The following is a 17,245-nucleotide window of genomic DNA, read 5'->3' as shown; positions in this document are numbered from 1 at the left end:
CAGAGAGCTGGATTGGAAGTGGAGCAGCCAGGATTTGAACCAGTGCCCATATGGGTTGCCAGTACCACAGGTGGCAGCTTTACCCACTATGCCCCAGTGCCAGCCCAACAGGTCTTTTTTTTTTTTTTAAAGGATTATTAGCACAGAAGAAAAGATCAAGTACCTCAATTTCTATGTTGATTATGTATTGATATATTAGTATTTTGAATATATCAGACTAAACAAAGTACACTATCAAAACTAATTTTACTTTTTAAGATTTATTTATTTGTAAGGCAGAGTGATAGAGAAGGAGAGACAGAGATCTTCCATCCACTGATTGACTTCCCAAATGCCCAGAATTGTCAGAGTTGGGCAGTGCATAAGCCACAAGTCTGGAACTCCATCTGGGTCTCCCATGTCAGTGGCAGGAGACCAAGCACTTGCCATCAGCAGCTGCCTCCCAGGATGCCTTCATCAGCCAAGTATACAGGACGTGAACCAGTACTCCAATGGGGAATGCAGGTGTCTCACGCTGTGGCAACCTGCTGCACCACAGCACCCACACCTTCAGTTCCTTTAAACAGTTGTTAACTAAAATTCAGGCTTAGCATCTCACTAACAACCACGTATTTCTTGGACTATGAAGGATAATAAAAATCTCTTGAGAAAGAGCATTCTGTTTGTTGCCTTTTCTCCAGCCCACTTATTTGGCTTGAGTGTATATGTGTAGGTTTGGTTGTGTTTCTGCTTAAAGAAAGAAATGCATTGTTGTGTAATCAGTCACATTTAAAAAGATAAATAGGGGTGGCCGTTTGTCATAGAGGTTAACATATCACTTGGGACACCTGTATCCTCTATGAGAGTGCCAGCTGTACTGAATCCAGCTTCCAGTGAATACAGGTGATGGCCCAAGTAGTTGGATCCCTGCCACCCACGTGAGAGAGCTGGAGGGAGTTCCAGGCTCCTGGCTTCAGCCTGGCCCAACCCCAACCATTGCTGCCATTTGGGGAGTGAACCAATAGTTAGGCGATCTCTAAAGATCTGTTTGTGTCTCTGCCTTTCAAAGAAACAAAATCAAGAAATAAAAATTCTAAAGATTTATTTATTTATTTGAAGTTAGAGTTGCAGAGAAAGAGAGGTCTTCCATCCACTGGTCCACTCCCCAGATGGCCACAATGGCCGTGGCTGAGCCAAGCCAAAGCTGGGAGCCAGGATCTTCCACATTTGCCACTTTGGTAGCAGGGGCCCAAACGCTTGGGCCCTCTTGCAACTGGGACACAAACTGATATCTAGCCCCCTAAGTAAAATTTTTAAAAAAGATTATGTAATGAAAGGAATGAGTAGGTTTACTTTTCCACATCTTAGTGTTCTTTTCTAGAGCTCTTCTTGTACATTAGAATGATTAAATACACAAAAAAGAAGGTGTACATACATTGCTGGAGAAGAACATCTATTATGGTAAATTCTTCTGCTTCTAGCTAGGTAGATAATCTTAATTATTGTTTCCAGCTTTATCATTTTTCCTGGGCAATTTCCATATTCTCTTTACTCAGTCTACTAAGGTTTCCCCATAGTATGTTTGTGCTGAAATCAAGGAGCTTGGTGAAGTGAGTGATGCCAGAAACATTGTCAGGTCACAGCTGAGATTTGAACGGGGAAATCATTTTCAAAGATCTTGAATGAAACTGTTTTACAGGAAGCTTGAACTTACCTGCTCTCTGGAGATGACCGTCAGACTGGGCTCTTTTTGTAGGCTTCTCTTCCCCCAGAACCATATTTCTATTGCACTACTTATTAGCTTTTCAATAAGTGTTTATTGAACAAATGACTGAGACATACTTCTGCTTTAGACATTGGCTCCTAAAATTACTTTTTCAATAACAGTAAATTCTCAAATATTTTATCTGCAGACTCCTTTATACTTTGAAAAATTACTGAATGCCCCAAAGAGTTTCTATGTATATAGATTATATCCATCAGTATTTATTGTATTGACTAAGAAAGTTTTAAAATATGTATTTGTTAAGTCATTTAAAAATAATGGTAAGCTCAGTACATGTTAATGTAAACAATATTTTAATGAAAAGTAACTATATTAAAAACTTACTAATAAGAATGGCATTGTTTCATGCTTTTGTAAATCTGTTTTCTGGTTTAATAGAGGCATCTGCATTTAGTCTGTTGTGTTAGGTTGTTTGGATTGAAAGTCATGAAGAATATCTGACCTACATTTAACATAACCATATTTCATACACACTATAAAATAAGGCCGTGTGTGTGTGTGTGTGTGTGTGTGTGTGTGTATGAAAGAAATACAAAGTTGGAAAGGGAAGACTTTGTAAATATCCTAAGAGTTTCACACACTCCCAGCTGTTCTCCAACCATGCTTTGAGAACCATGGCTCTGTAGAAAGTAAAATGTTTATTTGCTACTGTATAATAAAACTGCAAGTTAGTCTCAAATTAGTTTGTGTCTGGAAACATTTTAACATTGAACTTGAAATAATTCTCTTTTTAAAGAGTTATTTATTTGAAAGGCAGAGTTACAGACAGGAGATTGTGTGTGTGTGTGTGTGTGTGTGTGTGTGCAAAGAGACAAAGAGATCTTCCATCCGCTGGTTCAGTCTCCAGATGGCCACAATGGCTGGGGCTGGGCTGGGCCAAAGCCAGGAACCAGGAGCTTCTTCTGGGTCTCCCACGTGGGTACAGGGGCCCAAGCACGTGAGCCGTACTCCACTGCTTTTCCCATTCCATTAGCAGAGAGCTGGATCAGAAGTGAAGCAGCCAGGACATGAACTGGCATCCCTATGGAATGCCAGCATTGCAGATGGCAGCTTTACCCACTATGCCCCAGTACCAGTGCTTTTTAATCATCTTCAAAGAAAACTGCAGCTTATTTGCACATGGACCACGAAATAGATGTTGAGTTTGGTGATAGAGGTGTCCTTGAAAAGTACAGTATTATGTACACAGTGAATCCTATCCTTTGAATAATTGACTTAGAAGGCAGAAGCACCTGGCATGTCAGTTAAATACCACGTAGGATTACTGTATCATCCTCTATCACAGTCTGGAGTCTGGGTTTGAGTCCCAGTTCCACTTCCTATTCCAGCTTACTACTAATGTTCACACTTAGAGGCAGCAGGTGATGGCTTAAGTTCTTGGGTTCCTTCCACCCACATGGGAGACAGAGATGGAGTTCTTGGGTACTGGCTCCAGCCTGGCCCAACCCTGGCTGTTGCAGAGGTTTGGAGAGTGAACCAGTGGATGGAAGATTTCTCTCTCTCATTCTCATGCTGCTTCTTTCTCTCTCTCAGTCTCTGCCTTTCAAATATATAAAAATAAATTTAAAAAAAAATTTTTAAGGGAGCTGGCATTGTGGTGTAGCGGGTTAAGCTGCTGTCTGCAACGTAAGCATCCGTTATCAGTGCCAGTTCAGGTTGCAGCTGCTCCGTTTCCAGTCCAGCTCTCTCTGCTAATGCACCTGGGAAACCAGCACAAGATGGCCCAAGTGTTTGGACCCCTGCCACCCACATGGGAGACCAGAATGGAGTTCCAGATTCCTGGTTTCAACCTGGCCTGGCCCCAGCCATTACAGCTAGCTGGGGAGTGAACCAGCGGATGGAAGATCTCTCTGTCCGTCCCTCTCTCTCTGTAACTCTTCCTTCCAGACAAATAAAATAGATCTTTTTAAAAAATTATAAATAATTTACTCAGAAAAATACACTGACATGTGTGTGTATGTACACATCTATCTATATATCTATATATATAGCATATACAAAATAATATATGGTAGGGAGTCACCAGCACTTAGAAGGTGTTGGTGTAATTTAAGTTTTTCTTCTTATTATTATTTTTCACCCTTAAAAATTATTGGGGGGGGGGGCAGCATTGTAGCACAGCAGATTAAGCCACCACTTGGGATGTCAGAATCACATGAGAGCTAGTTTGAGGACCAACTCTTCCACTTCCAGTCCAGCTCCCTTCGGATGCACCTGGGAACGCATTAGAAGATGGCCTGGGTGCTTCAGCCCCTGCCACCCACATGGGAGATCTGGATGGAGTTTGTGGCTGCTGGCTTTGGCCTGTACCAGTCCTAGCTGTTGCAGCCATTTGGGAAGTGAACCAGAGGAGATAGATTTCTCTCTTTCTTTCTCTCTTTCTCTCTCCCCTTCTCTCCTACTCTTCTCCCTCTCCTCTCTGTAACTCTGCTTTCAAATAAAATTTAAAAAAATTTTTTTACAGTTGAGGATTCCAAGGAGCTTTTATGTAAGTTATATATTGAGAAATTTTAAGAAATGTACTTATTCATTAAAAATAATAAATCTATTACATATTAATGTAAATAAGATATTAAGACTTTTTTTAAAATTTATTTGAAAGTCAGGGGCCGGTGCTGTGGCATAGAAGGTAAAGCCTGCAGTGCCAGCATTCCATATGGGTGCTGGTTTGAGTCCCGGCTGCTCCACTTCCAATCCAGTTCTCTGCCATTGCCTGGGAAAGCAGTAGAAGATGGCTCTTGCACACACCTATGTGGGATACCCACAAGAATCTCCTGGCTCCAGGCTTCAGATCGGTGCAGCTCTGGCTATTGCAGCAACTGGGGAGTGAACCAGCGGATGGAAGACCTCTCTCTCTCTCTTCCTGCCTTTCCTCTCTCTGTGTAACGCTGACTTTCAAATAAATAATTTTTTTTTAAAAAAGTCATAATTACAGAGAGTGGGAGAGACAGAGAGGGACCTTCCATTTATTGGTTCACTCCCCAGATGGTTGCAACAGCAAGGGCTGGACCAGGCCAAAGCCAGGAGCCAGGAACATCTTCCAGGTCTCCCATGTGGATGCAAGGGCTCAAGTACTTGGGCCATCTTCCACTGCTTTCCCAGGTGCATTAGCAGGGACTTGGATTGGAAGTAGAGCAGCGGGGACTCCAACCAGCACCCATATGGGATGGTGGCATTGCAAGTGGCAGCTTTACCTGCTACATCACATTGTAAGCCCATAAATAAAGTTTTTTAAAAAGAATATTTTCTGGGGGTGGACATTGTGATACAGCAGTTGGAAAGCAACCATAAATTAATGTTTTTAAGAATTTATTTTCTAAAAGAAAAAAGTATTTCATGAGAAAACACTACTTTTACATTTTTGCAAATCTCTTTAATGTCTGGCTTATTCTCCTCACTTGGTTCTGCATTTGATTTTTTGTGATATGTTGCTTTTGTTGAAGTATATGTGAAGAAAAGCTGACCTTACAAAAGTATGCTATTGAAAGGAAATAAGTATATGTTGTGTGTGTATAATATATATATATGTAATATTTTTAAGATCGACTTTTTTGGAAGGCAGAGCAGTAGAGAGAAAGAGAAGTCTTCCATCCAGTGCCTACACTAGCAGGAACGTGCCAACCCATAGCCAGGAGCCAGGGACTGTATCCAAGTCTCCGATGCGGGTGGTAGAGGCCCAAGTACTTGGGCCCTCAAGAGCTTCCCAGGAGCATTAGCAGGAAAGTAGATCAAAAACTGAGCAGCCAGAACTCAAATCAACACTCTGAAATGGGGTGAGGGTTAACCCACTGCACCACAATGCCTGCCCCAAAAATAGCCCTTTCATTTAACTTGATATTTTTGATATTATACCAAAACACAAGAAGTAGTAAATTTGGTTGCAAATTGTAATCAGAAGCCCTGTCAGCAACTGTTCGTTCTCTTGTGATACAATTGGCTTATCCATATTTTACATTTTGAATGGACAGTCATGAGGCAGGTGTTTGGTCCAGCTATTAAGATGCCATTTGGGGGCCGGCGCCGCGGCTCATTAGGCTAATCCTCCGCCTAGCGGCGCCGGCACACCGGGTTCTAGTCCCGGTCGGGGCGCCGGATTCTGTCCCGGTTGCCCCTCTTCCAGGGCCAGCCCTCTGCTGTGGCCAGGGAGTGCAGTGGAGGATGGCCCAGGTGCTTGGGCCCTGCACCCCATGGGAGACCAGGAAAAGCACCTGACTCCTGGCTCCTGCCATCGGATCAGCGCGGTGCGCCGGCGGCAGCGCGCCGGCCGTGGCGGCCATTGGAGGGTGAACCATCGGCAAAAGGAAGACCTTTCTCTCTGTCTCTCTCTCTCACTGTCCACTCTGCCTGTCAAAAAAAAAAAAAATGCCATTTGGGACAACTGCATCCCGTATCAGATTGGTGCAAGTCACAGCACCTCCTTCAATTCTAACTTCTTGCTCATGCCCACCCTAGGAGACAGCAGGTGATGGCTCAAGTACTTATGTTCCTGCCACCCTTGTGGGAGACCTGGCACGAGTTCTGGGCTCCTAATTGTCCTGACCCAGCCCTAGCTCTTTCTCTCTCAAATACATAAAAATAAATTAGCTTAAAAAATACCCACATTTAAATAATGTTAGTCTCTCGTCATTCTTTTAGGTAAAATTATGGTTTTATGAAAAAGGTGACGTAGTTTAGTTCACGTGTCAGTCACACAAGTGCTTTTTCTTGAGACAACCATACGCTTGTGTGTGGAACGAAGTACTTCATGTGCACATCCTCCTTATCACAGAATAGTGTCTAAAAATGTACTCAGTGTGCCCGGTACTGTGCTACAGTGGGTTAAACTGCTGCTTGAGATTCTCACACCCCATATCACATCCCTCTGTCTGCCTTTTGAATAAATGAATGAATAAAATCATTTTATAACATAGAACGCAGTTGTAAGAGGAAAGGACTTTCTGAATGTGTTTCATGTGGGACTCTGCGTGCTTCTTGGGAGTGCATGTATCAGGAGAATTTTTCAAATACTTTTATATATAAGGATTAAATTAGCTGAATAAGCAGACTTTATTTGGCCTTGAAATCTTTATTTAAACATCTCAGTTATCTGTTGGGGGTGGGTGGATTTCTGATTCAGAAATGATACTCCATCCTCATAAGTTTGTGTAGGACCTTGTTTTTTTTGCTTGTTTGTTTTGTTTTTTTAAGATTTATTTATTTGAAAGGCAGAATTTAGAGAAAGGAGAGACAGAGCAAGACGTCTTCTATGTGCTGGTTCACTCCCCAGATGGCCTCAATGACCGGGACTGGGCCAGCCCACAGCCAGGACTGGGAGCTTCCTCCAGGTCTCCCACGTGGGTGCAGGGGCCCAAGCACCTGGGCCATCCTCCACTACCTTCCAGGCACATTAGCAAGGTGCTGGATGGGAAGTGGAACAGCGGGGACTCGAACCGGCGCCCACATGGAATGTTGTTGCTGCAGGCTGTGGCTCTAACCCACTGTGTCACAGGGCTGGCTCCAAAACCTTATTTTCTTGTATTTTATTTCTTTCATTCTATTCCCTGTTTGTTTCTTTGGTCATTATTGTTCTTATATATTTACCTTAGTACTTTATATTTTTCTAGAAATTGATCTAAACCAGTGCTTTCCAATTTGATCATCTTGCTACACACATAAAAAATAATTTACATTTTACAGTGGAGTAAATGAGGCCAGCAGCTATATACTCTAAGGGTTTCTGGCTACCCCAGTCCTCATGGACCACCCTAATAGCCAAGATCAATATCTCCACAAAAGTATAGCCTATTTGTATTAACTTGCCATGATATTCCAGTTGAGAAACTTGATCTAGACTTTCAAATGCATTTTTGTAGGGTTAATATCCATAAATGATGTCGTAGTGACTCAAAAGCTAGAATTGTGAGTATAACTCTTCTATTCGGTATAAAAAGCAAACCAGCAGTTAATTTTATCTATTAACCCAGTCTTAGGTCAACTGTTGCTGTGTATCAAGAATGCAGGAAAATGGGGCCAGCTCTGTGGCACAGTGGGTTAAAGCCCTGGCCTGCAGCACTGGCATCCATATGGGCGCTGGTTCGAGTCCTGGCTGCCCCACTTCCAATTTAGCTATCTGTTATGGCCTGGAAAAGCAGATGAAAATGGCCCAAGTCCTTGGGCCTCTGCATGCACATGGGAGAAATGGAAGAAGCTCCTGGCTCCTGGCTTTGGATCAGCCATTGCGGCCATTTGGGGAGTGAACCAGCGAATGGAAGACCTCTTTCTCTCTTTGGCTCTACCTCTCTGTATTACTCTTTCAAATACCCCCCCCCCCAAAATGCAGGAAAAGAACAGTATGAAATAATCTCTATAAGGCAGAACCCAAAAATTACTGTCATATTGGGTTACGAGGCCCATGTTCCTGGAGTGGCAGGTAGAAGGGAGTAGCTTCCTTTCGTAGACCTACCTCTTCAGACCTGCCAGTGAGGGGAAGTCTCATTTGACAAATTATTTTAAAACTTGGACATCACGTTGATCCTGGAGAGGAAAGAAAATCATAGGATAAGTTTGATATATTTTTTCCCCAGTGTTTTTCAAACTATGCTCTCAGGGCTTTTTTCAACCTTAAGAATGCCTCAGGGATTCCACAGTGTTGTTTATGTGAGTAATGCCTATTGATATGTACTGTTGGAGAAATTAGGGTGGAAAAATTTTCATAAATATTTATTCATTTAAATGTAACAGTAAGCCACTTCTATGATAGTATATATTTTATAAAAAATAACTTCAAAGAAAGTGAAGAGTAGCATTATTTTACATGTTGTAAATCTCTTTATCTGGCAGCTGAATTTTCATGGCAGCTTCTGCATTTAGTCCATTTAGATGTGTAATGTAACCTGTGGAAATTTCATGAGCAAAGGAGAGGGAAAAAAAATTCTTAAGAAGTTACAGAAGCACAGGACAGGCTGCACTGGGGCCAAACACAGGATCAGCAAAGAGGAGGCCTGTGCACTTGTTCCAGCAGAAGTATCCAAAAGTCCAATAAAATGTTTTCAGTGAAAAAATGTTACAGAATTTTTGTGAAGATCATTGAAATAGTTTTGACCTTGTAGACCTCCTGAAAAGTCTCTAGGACCTCCAGGGGTCTCAGACCACATTTTCAGAAAGTTATGTCATGCTCTGCTCAAGGGATGGACGCCAGGCTCTTTGGAGTTTGGTCAGCCTAGATAGCTGCTTCATAGGTTATTCCAAATGCCGGCATTTGCAATGATGCAGAATGAACTTGCTCTCAAAGGTTGTGATTTCATGGGGTGGGTAAATAGCTCAGCAACAAGATGCCAACATCCCGTATCAGAGTGCCGCCATTCAGTTCCTGGCTCTGGCTCCTGACTCCAGCTTCCTGCTAGTGCAGATCCTGGGAGGCAGTGGTGACGGGCCAAGTGATTGGGTTCCTGCCACTCCCATGAGACACTTGCTTTCAATTCCCAGCTCCCAGCTTTGACTTGGCCCAGTCCCAACTGTTGTGAACATTTAGAGAGTGAACCAGCAGATGGATGGAAGCTTTCTCTTTCTACCTATGAAAAATAAAACCTTTTTTAAAGAATATTTATTTTACTTGAAAGGTAGAGTAGGGGCCGGCACTGTGGTGCACTGGGTTAATCTTCTGCCTGCAGCACCAGCATCCCATATGGGCTCTGGTTCTAGTCCCAGCTGCTCCTCTTCCAATCCAGCTCTCTGCTGTGGCCTGGGAAAGCAGTGGAGGATGGCCCAAGTGCTTAGGCCCCTGCACCCACATGGGAGACCAGGAGGAAGCACCTGGCTCCTGGCTTCGGATTGGCACAGCTCTGGCCGTTGAGGTCATTTGGGGAGTGAACCAATGGAGGGAAGACTTTTCTCTGTCTGTCTCTCTCTGTCTGTCTGTCTCTCTCACTGTCTGTGACTCTACCTGTCAAATAAATAAATAAAATCTTAAGAAAAAAAAGAAAGAACAAAGAAAGGCAGAGTTGCAGAGAGAGGTTCACTCCCAAAATGGCCACAACAACCAGAACTGGGCTGATCTGAAACCAGAAGCCAGGATCTTCCAGGTCTCCCACTATCATCATGAAACTTCATATGGGGTCAGTACTGTAAGCTGCCATCTGCAGTGCTGGCTGGCATCCCACATAGGCGCCAATTTGAGTCCCAGCAGCTCCGCTTCCGATCCAGCCCTCTGCTATGGCCTGGGAAAGCAGTGGAAGATGGCCCAAGTCCTTGGGCCTCTGCACCCGCGCAAGAGACCCAGAAGCTCCTGGCTCCTGGCTTTGGATTGGCCCAGCTCTGGCCATTGTGGCCAGTGGGGGAGTAAACCAGTGGATGAAAGACGTCTCTCTCCACCTCTCCACCTCTCCTTCTCTTTCTGTGTAACTCTGACTTTAAAATATATAAATAAATCTTAAAAAAAAAAAAAAAACTTCATATGATAGGAGCCAGCGCTATGGCACAGTGATTTAAAAGCCCCCATCTGCAGCTCCAGCATCCCATATGGGTGCCAGTTTGAGTCCCGGCTGCTCCACTTCCTATTTAGCTCTCTGCTGTGGCCTGGGAAAGCAGTAGAAGATGGCCCAAGTCCTTGGGCCCCTGAACCCCTGTGGGAGATTGGAAGAAGCTCCTGGCTCCTGGCTTCAGATTGGTGCAGCTCCAGCCGTTGCAGCCATCTGGGGAGTGAACCAGTGGATGGAAGACTTCTCTCTCACTCTTTGCCTCTGCCTCAATGTAACTCCACCTTTCAAATAAATAAATAAACCTTTAAAAAAACTTAATATGATAGCATAAAAATAGGTGCTTGATAAATATTTGTGAAGTAAATATTCTTAGGGTGAAACAGCTACCACTGACAAATGCTAGTAGCTTTCTATTTTTCACTGAACTTGGTAACTAGTGAGGGTGGGGTGTAAACTAATGACAGTTGTAGGACATTAAGTCTGCTCCACAGTCCAGATAATCATAATTATTATCTTGGTGTCACCCAGGTGAGTGGGCTACAGAACTGTCCCTGTTGTGTGAAAGGGTTTCTTACTTGTCATCTTTCCCAAAGGTATCAGAGTACCCATACTGAAATGTCTGTTTCTAGCGGAAATAACAGCTGCTTTTCAGTGACTGTTCAAGTGTCAGATACATCAAGTCATTTCATCTTTAAAATAACCCCATGAGGTAATATTACCCCATAATATAAAATAAGTGTGTGACTTTCCCGGGTTCTGCCAGCTAGTGAAATCCAGCTCCACCTTCCAAGATGTAATCACTTAATTGCTTCTGGGTTGAAGAAGAGGCCTGGGTTAGAGGGAAAGAGTAAGAATTGCAAAGGCTGTTTTCTGCTTTTGGGTCTTTGTACAATTATGTAGCTGGGAGGAGACAGATGATGCACTTTTCTTTTTGAAGATTTATTTTTATTTATTTGAAAGACAGTTTCAGAGAGAGAGATAGAGACAGAGACAGAGAGAGAGAGAGAGAGAGAGAGATCTTCCATCTGCTGGTTTATTCCCCAAATGGCCGCAATGGCCAGAACTGAGCCGATCTGAAGCCAGGAGCTTCTTTCAAGTCTCCTGCATGGGTGCAGGGAGCCAAGTGCTTGGGCCATCTTCTACTGCCTTCTCAGACCACAGCAGAGAGCTGGATCAGAAGAGGAGCAGCCTGGACTAGAACCGGTACCCATATGGGATGCCGATACCACAGCTGGAGGATTAACCTATATTTCTGATATGACATCAGCACAACAACAAAGAATGACTGCATTCATTATTTTTCTGAATGCTGATTAATCCTGGATCCAAACTGAGCTCCCAAAGTGGATTTCTCTAGACAAGTCACTTGTTGGTTACTGAGCAGCTATGAAGCACAGAGCTTTGGTAAATACAAAAGGAATATATTATCTGTGTCGCACAGAGATGAAACAAGCTGGGGATTAAATTATTGGTGTGCAGAATAATATACCAGCAATATATAATAAGATATCCAATAACATTGACCTTTTGAATGGAACTTGTTTTTACCTCCCATGTAAAAGAGAATGGGTTACTGATGTGACTAACTTTGTACTCTGAATCAATGTTTCCTTACAGCTCAGGAACTTCACTGATGATAAGAATTAAAAAAAATTTTTTTTTTCATAGAGAAAGAGTAAAGTTTCGTACTCTCAGTCCTTTAGAGATAATAAAATCTAGATTCATATGCAGGTCAAGAAAACAGGTCAGGAGCACTGCGTCTTCTGCCTCTCAGCACATTTTCAGCGTGGGACTGCCCATGCTGCTAAGGGGGCTGAAACTGGTTTTGGCTAATTCTGTAAGGGCTCTGTAGAGCTTTCCTAGAGTGGATGCTCACACAGATCTCTGCTGTGTTGGAGAGCGAGATTCTTCTTGGAAAACCAGTTCCTCAAATTTTTTTTTTTTTTTTTAAATAAGCCTTATTTGAAAGGCAGCACAACAGAGAATCTTCATCCACTGGTTCACTCCCCAGATGCCTGCAACAGGCAGAAGTCCAGAGCCAGTAACTTCATCTTGGTCTCCCATGTGGGTGGCAACAGTCCAAGCACTTGGGCCATCGTCTGCTGCCTTCCCAGGCACATTAACAGGAAACTGGATTGGAAATGGAGCACCTGGGACTCAAACCAGCACTCTGATATAGGATGCCAATGTTGGCAGGCAGTGTGCCACAATGCCAGCTCCCAGTTCCTCAGTTTTTAAAGATCCAAAAGCTACAGCTTAATTACAATCAATAACATCATAGAATTGTAAAAAAAAAAAAAAAAATCTTAGAAATCATTTTGTGTAACCTCTTCTTTAAGATGATGAAACCAAGACCCAAGAGAGTAAGTGACTTAAGCAAGTTACTGATAGATCTGGCAATAGAATTGAGTGTGAATAGGTAATTTCCCTCCTGCCTTCTGATTTCTTTATTCAGAACTACTGAAAGTTCTATTTCGTCAAAAAAAAAAAAAAAAAAAAAAAAAAAGAAAGTTCTATTTTTTTTTTTTATTTATTTTTTTTTTTTACAGGCAGAGTGGACAGTGAGAGAGAGAGAGAGACAGAAAGGTCTTCCTTTTGCCATTGGTTCACCCTCCAATGGCCGCCGTGGCCGGCGCGCTGTGGCCGGCGTACCGCACTGATCCGAAGGCAGGAGCCAGGTGCTTCTCCTGGTCTCCCATGGGGTGCAGGGCCCAAGCACTTGGGCCATCCTCCACGGCACTCCCTGGCCACAGCAGAGAGCTGGCCTGGAAGAGGGGCAACCGGGACAGAATCCGGTGCCCAAACCGGGACTAGAACCCGGTGTGCCGGCGCCGCAAGGTGGAGGATTAGCCTAGTGAGCTGCGGCGCCGGCAAAAAGTTCTAAATATTTCCAGAATATTTCTTTTGGTCATGCAGGAAGGTGACTGTGACTCAGGAAGAGCTCAGTCTCCATTCCACTTTCCCCTCCAGTTAAGCTCTTCGTCCTTTGATATACAGAAAACCGCTTATTAAGCACCTCGCTTGTATCGGTCTTCCGTATACATTATCTCATTAAAAAGTAGAAAGTGCTCCCATTTGAATAGGATATGAGTCACCTGGGGAGCTTGTTAAAAATGCAGATTCTGATATTTCAGGGCTGGGATAGGGCTCAAAATTACGCATTTTTTTCTCTCTGAAATAGCGTATTGAGCCATTACATATGCTAGCTAGAAAAAGAAAAGACCAAGTCCTGAGATGAGTCCCTACACCTGCTAGCAGCAGAGCTAGGTGGCAGTTGGACAGTATCCCCAGATTCTTTTGCTAAGGTTGATTTATTTATTTTGAAAGAGTTAACACAGAGTGGAAGACAGATCTTCCATCTGCTGGTTCACTCCCCAGATGGCCACAGTGGCCAAAGCTGTGCCAGGCTGAAATTTATTTGAGAGGCAGAGTTACAAAGAGGGAGAGACTGGGAAAGAGGTCTTCCATCCACTGGTTCACTCCCCAAATGGCTGCAACGTCCAGAGCTGAGCCGATCTGAATCCAGGAGCTTCTTACAGTTCTCCCAAGCGGGTGCAGGGACCTGAGTACTTAGGCCATCTTCCACTGCTTTCCCAGACCATCAGCAGGGAGCTAGATCAGAAGTGGAGCAGCCAGGACTCAATCCAACGCCCATATGGGATGCTGGCGCTGCAGGCAGACTTAACCTGCTGCATCACAGCTCTGGCAAGATTCTGTGTTTTTAAAAAGCTTCTAGGAAATGCCAGTAACGCTGTTGACGTGGACCATGCACTGAGTAGCAAGGGGATTGATATTCTCCTCTGCTTATAGATGAAAAAACTGAGGCTTAACTTGGCCAGAGTCATGTATGCAGTAAATGTAGAATAGTGATTTTATCTAAGTTGTTCTGATTCCAAAGCTCAATAAGTTATGACAAGTCAGAAAAGAGAGCTTACATTCCAACATGTCTCTCTCTCCTCACTCTCTATTTGATCTTCATTCATCTGAGAGGCAGAGAGATCTCCCACCTGCTAGATCACTCCTCAGATACCTTCAGAGGGACTGGGCCAGGCTGAATCTGGGAGCTAGGAATTCATTCCAGGGCTTCTGTGGGTAGCAGGAACTCGGTTACTCAGGGCCTTTGTTAGCAGGAGGTGGGAGTCAGGAGCCAGAGCCAAGTGTGGAATCAAGGCTCTGCAAGGGAGATGTGGGCATCTTAACTGCTAGGTTACATGCCCACCTCCCATTATTTTTTTTTTAAGATTTATTTATTTATTTGAAAGAGTTACACAGAGAAGAAAAGGGGAGGCAGAGAGAAAGAGAGAGGTCTTCTATCCGCTGGTTCACTCCCCAGTTGACCGCAACTGCCAGAGCTGCGCCCATCCGAAGCCAGGAGCCAGGAGCTTCTTCCGGGTCTCCCACTCGGGTTCAAGGGCCCAAGCACTTGGGCCATCCATCTCCTACTGCTTTCTCAGCCACAGCAGAGTTGGATCGGAAGTGGAGCAGCCAGCACTCTAACCGGTGCCCATATGGAATGCCTGCACTGCAGGCAGTGGCTTTACCCACTATGCCTCAGCACTGGCGTGCCCAGTATTTCATCAGTTGGTCAGTTCTCAAGTATATCAGTGGTAGAATCCAGGACAAAATCAAAAAGTTCTAGCTCCCTGCCCATTTTGTTTCCTTGTTTTCTTCCCAACAGTCCACTAATCAGGATCTATCCTTCATGTATAGCAAACCCTATTTAGAATTGGCTTTTGGGTTTTCTCCATTGCAGATTTATTGCTAAACCCTGTGCACTCCATGTTGGCATCGAGGACAGTGGACCTTATCAGGCCCAACCCAATGCCATCCTTGAAAAGGTGTTCGTATCTATCACCAAGGTAAGTGGCCAAGGACATAGGAAAACTCATGTGAGGGGTTGTTCCATAGGGCAGAGGAGGTAAGGACAGAATGGGATGATCTTTAACATTTGGGTAGTCTTCACAGCCATAAGGAGAACTTCATCACCTTAGAGAAGTCCCTGTGGGCCAGGGGCCCCTACATGGTCAAGTTTACGCTTTTGAATTTTAGGCCCAGCGGCCATCTGCACCCCCTTTTACCCAAAATCGTGTCAAATCTTATTTTTGTTTTTCCTTGCTCCAGCTTCTGTCACTGCTTAGTTGCATAATCAGGATGGGGGTGGTACAAGCAGCCTTTACAGTTTGGGTTTTGAATGTGCTTTTTTAACTCAGCTTGGACTGGAGGGAGAAGACCAAACAAGGATGTGTGTAAGTAAGCAGTTAAGGCCCTTAGCTTAAGAGCTAGAATTTCTTGCAAAAAATGACTTTGGGATAAAACCTGGAGTGGTAACCATCAGTTGGGCCAATGTTAGTATCACCCTTCTGCCACTTGGTTGGTCAAAAAGATTTAATGAGGGGTGTGAGGGAAAATGGGTATTCTGACTCTGGTCATATATCTACAGTATCCTGATGAGCAGAGGCTGGAGGGCCTGTCAAAGCAACTGGACTGGGATGTCCGAAAAATCCAATGCTGGTTTCGCCATCGGAGGAATCAGAACAAGCCCCCAACGCTCACTAAATTCTGTGAAAGCATGTAGGTGTGCAGAGGGAGGTGGGCAGGGATAGAACTGAACTGAGGTTTCCTTTTTGGAAGTCATTTCTATTATTAGGATAACAGTCAGTGGATGTGGAGGACTAACTTAGCCTGTTACAGGGAAAAAAAAGAACAGAACTAGCAAACATGTGGCCCTTCGTACCTTGTATATGCTTACTACAAAGCTAGATGTGGTTCTATTTGGCTCCCATTACCCAGATAGACTGGGAGTGAATTCCTGTAACTGCACTTAGGTAGATAGAGGAGCACATTCTCGTACATCTTGATAGGGTCAGCAGTTTAAGTGATGTTTTTGTGGGAAATGTCTCTCCACTAGGAAATATAATCCTTCATTTCGCGTGGTTTTCACTAATCAGCCTTAGGAGCAGAGTATTGTATTAGTCATGCCATGCAAAGACAAACATTAGCATTATACCAGGGTGTCTGATAGGGAAGAAAAGTGTGTTAAAGCCAATATGTACTTGTGGAAGTCTGCTATAGGCAGAGGCTGGAAGGAGACTGGTTTTTAGGCAACGGTATTTGCCCCTATTCTGGAAGACTTAGGCTCACGAATAACTGTCTTCTCCCTGGATCTGCGGTCTTTGCTTCCCACAGCGACTTTCTGCTGACTAGACGTTTGTCTAACCTGTACATTTTGCCCACCCAGGTGGCGATTCACTTTTTATTTATGTATATTCTGCTACGGAATTAGATTTCTCTGGTCGGTGAGTCTGAACTTTCTCTGGCCTTCTGATTGTGTTCTAATCATGTATAGATCTCTGGAGATAACAGTTAAGTTCCTTTAGATCTTTATGTTTCCCTAAGATTTTTCTGTGATGCCTGCAGCCCAGGTTTGTATGCTACTAGATTGCCTTACCTCTGGGGGCTGACTTCAGTGACCTCATGAGCCCTCTTGTCATACTAATAACAATAGAAAGAATTAAATTAGAATAGTGCTTGATGGTTTACCAAGTGCTTGACAAAAACCCTGTTCTTGTGTCAGCCTACTTCCCATCCAGCTCCCTGCTAATGCACCTGGGAAAGCAGCCGAAGAATGGAAGACTGCCCCAGTGCTTGGGCCCCTGCACTCACATGGGAGACCTGGCTCCTGGCTTCAGCCCGGCCCAGCCCTAGCTGTTGTGGCCATTTAGGAAGTGGGCCAACATATGAAAGATCTCTCTCTCTCTCTCTCTCTCTCTCTCTCTCTCTCTGTGTAACTCTGCCTTTCAAATAAATAAAAATTTTTTTTTTAATCCTGTTCTTTCAAAGAGAAATGGAATCAATTTCACCCCTTCCAAGTGGGTGAAACAGGTATTATTCTTACTTTTCACTTGTGTCAAAGTCAAAGAATTCTGGGCCTTTTGATTCCTGATTGCATATTTTTCCCCTGTACCCTATGGTTTCTCTCTAAATGATATAATCGTTGTCTTCAAAATAGAGGAAGCAAACACTA

The 17,245-nt window shown here is 43.8% G+C and overlaps 1 protein-coding gene across 12 annotated transcripts in view; it reads left to right on the top strand.

The window, feature by feature from the left end:
* The window catches only part of CERS5 (ceramide synthase 5), a 35,004-nt gene that overhangs the window by 6,420 nt on the left and 11,339 nt on the right, over positions 1-17,245 (top strand). For 6 of the 12 annotated variants that reach the window (XM_070052214.2, XM_070052217.2, XM_070052213.2 and 3 more), the window contains exons 2-4: positions 14,975-15,080; positions 15,662-15,792; positions 16,460-16,517. The exons of 3 other annotated variants lie outside the window; for them this stretch is intronic. In XM_070052214.2, the coding sequence (XP_069908315.2) occupies positions 14,975-15,080; positions 15,662-15,792; positions 16,460-16,517 (295 nt within the window). The remainder of the gene's footprint in view (positions 1-14,974; positions 15,081-15,661; positions 15,793-16,459; positions 16,518-17,245) is intronic. 3 more of the 12 variants (XM_089308309.1, XM_089308308.1, XM_089308307.1) reach the window with 1 other exon arrangement.

Source organism: Oryctolagus cuniculus, chromosome 11 (genome assembly GCF_051225735.1).
Source record: "Oryctolagus cuniculus isolate XC-2025 breed Fujian yellow rabbit chromosome 11, ASM5122573v1, whole genome shotgun sequence".
Lineage (NCBI taxonomy): Eukaryota > Metazoa > Chordata > Mammalia > Lagomorpha > Leporidae > Oryctolagus > Oryctolagus cuniculus.
Note: the sequence above shows the minus strand (reverse complement) of the source record. Positions and strands in the feature narration are given on the sequence as shown.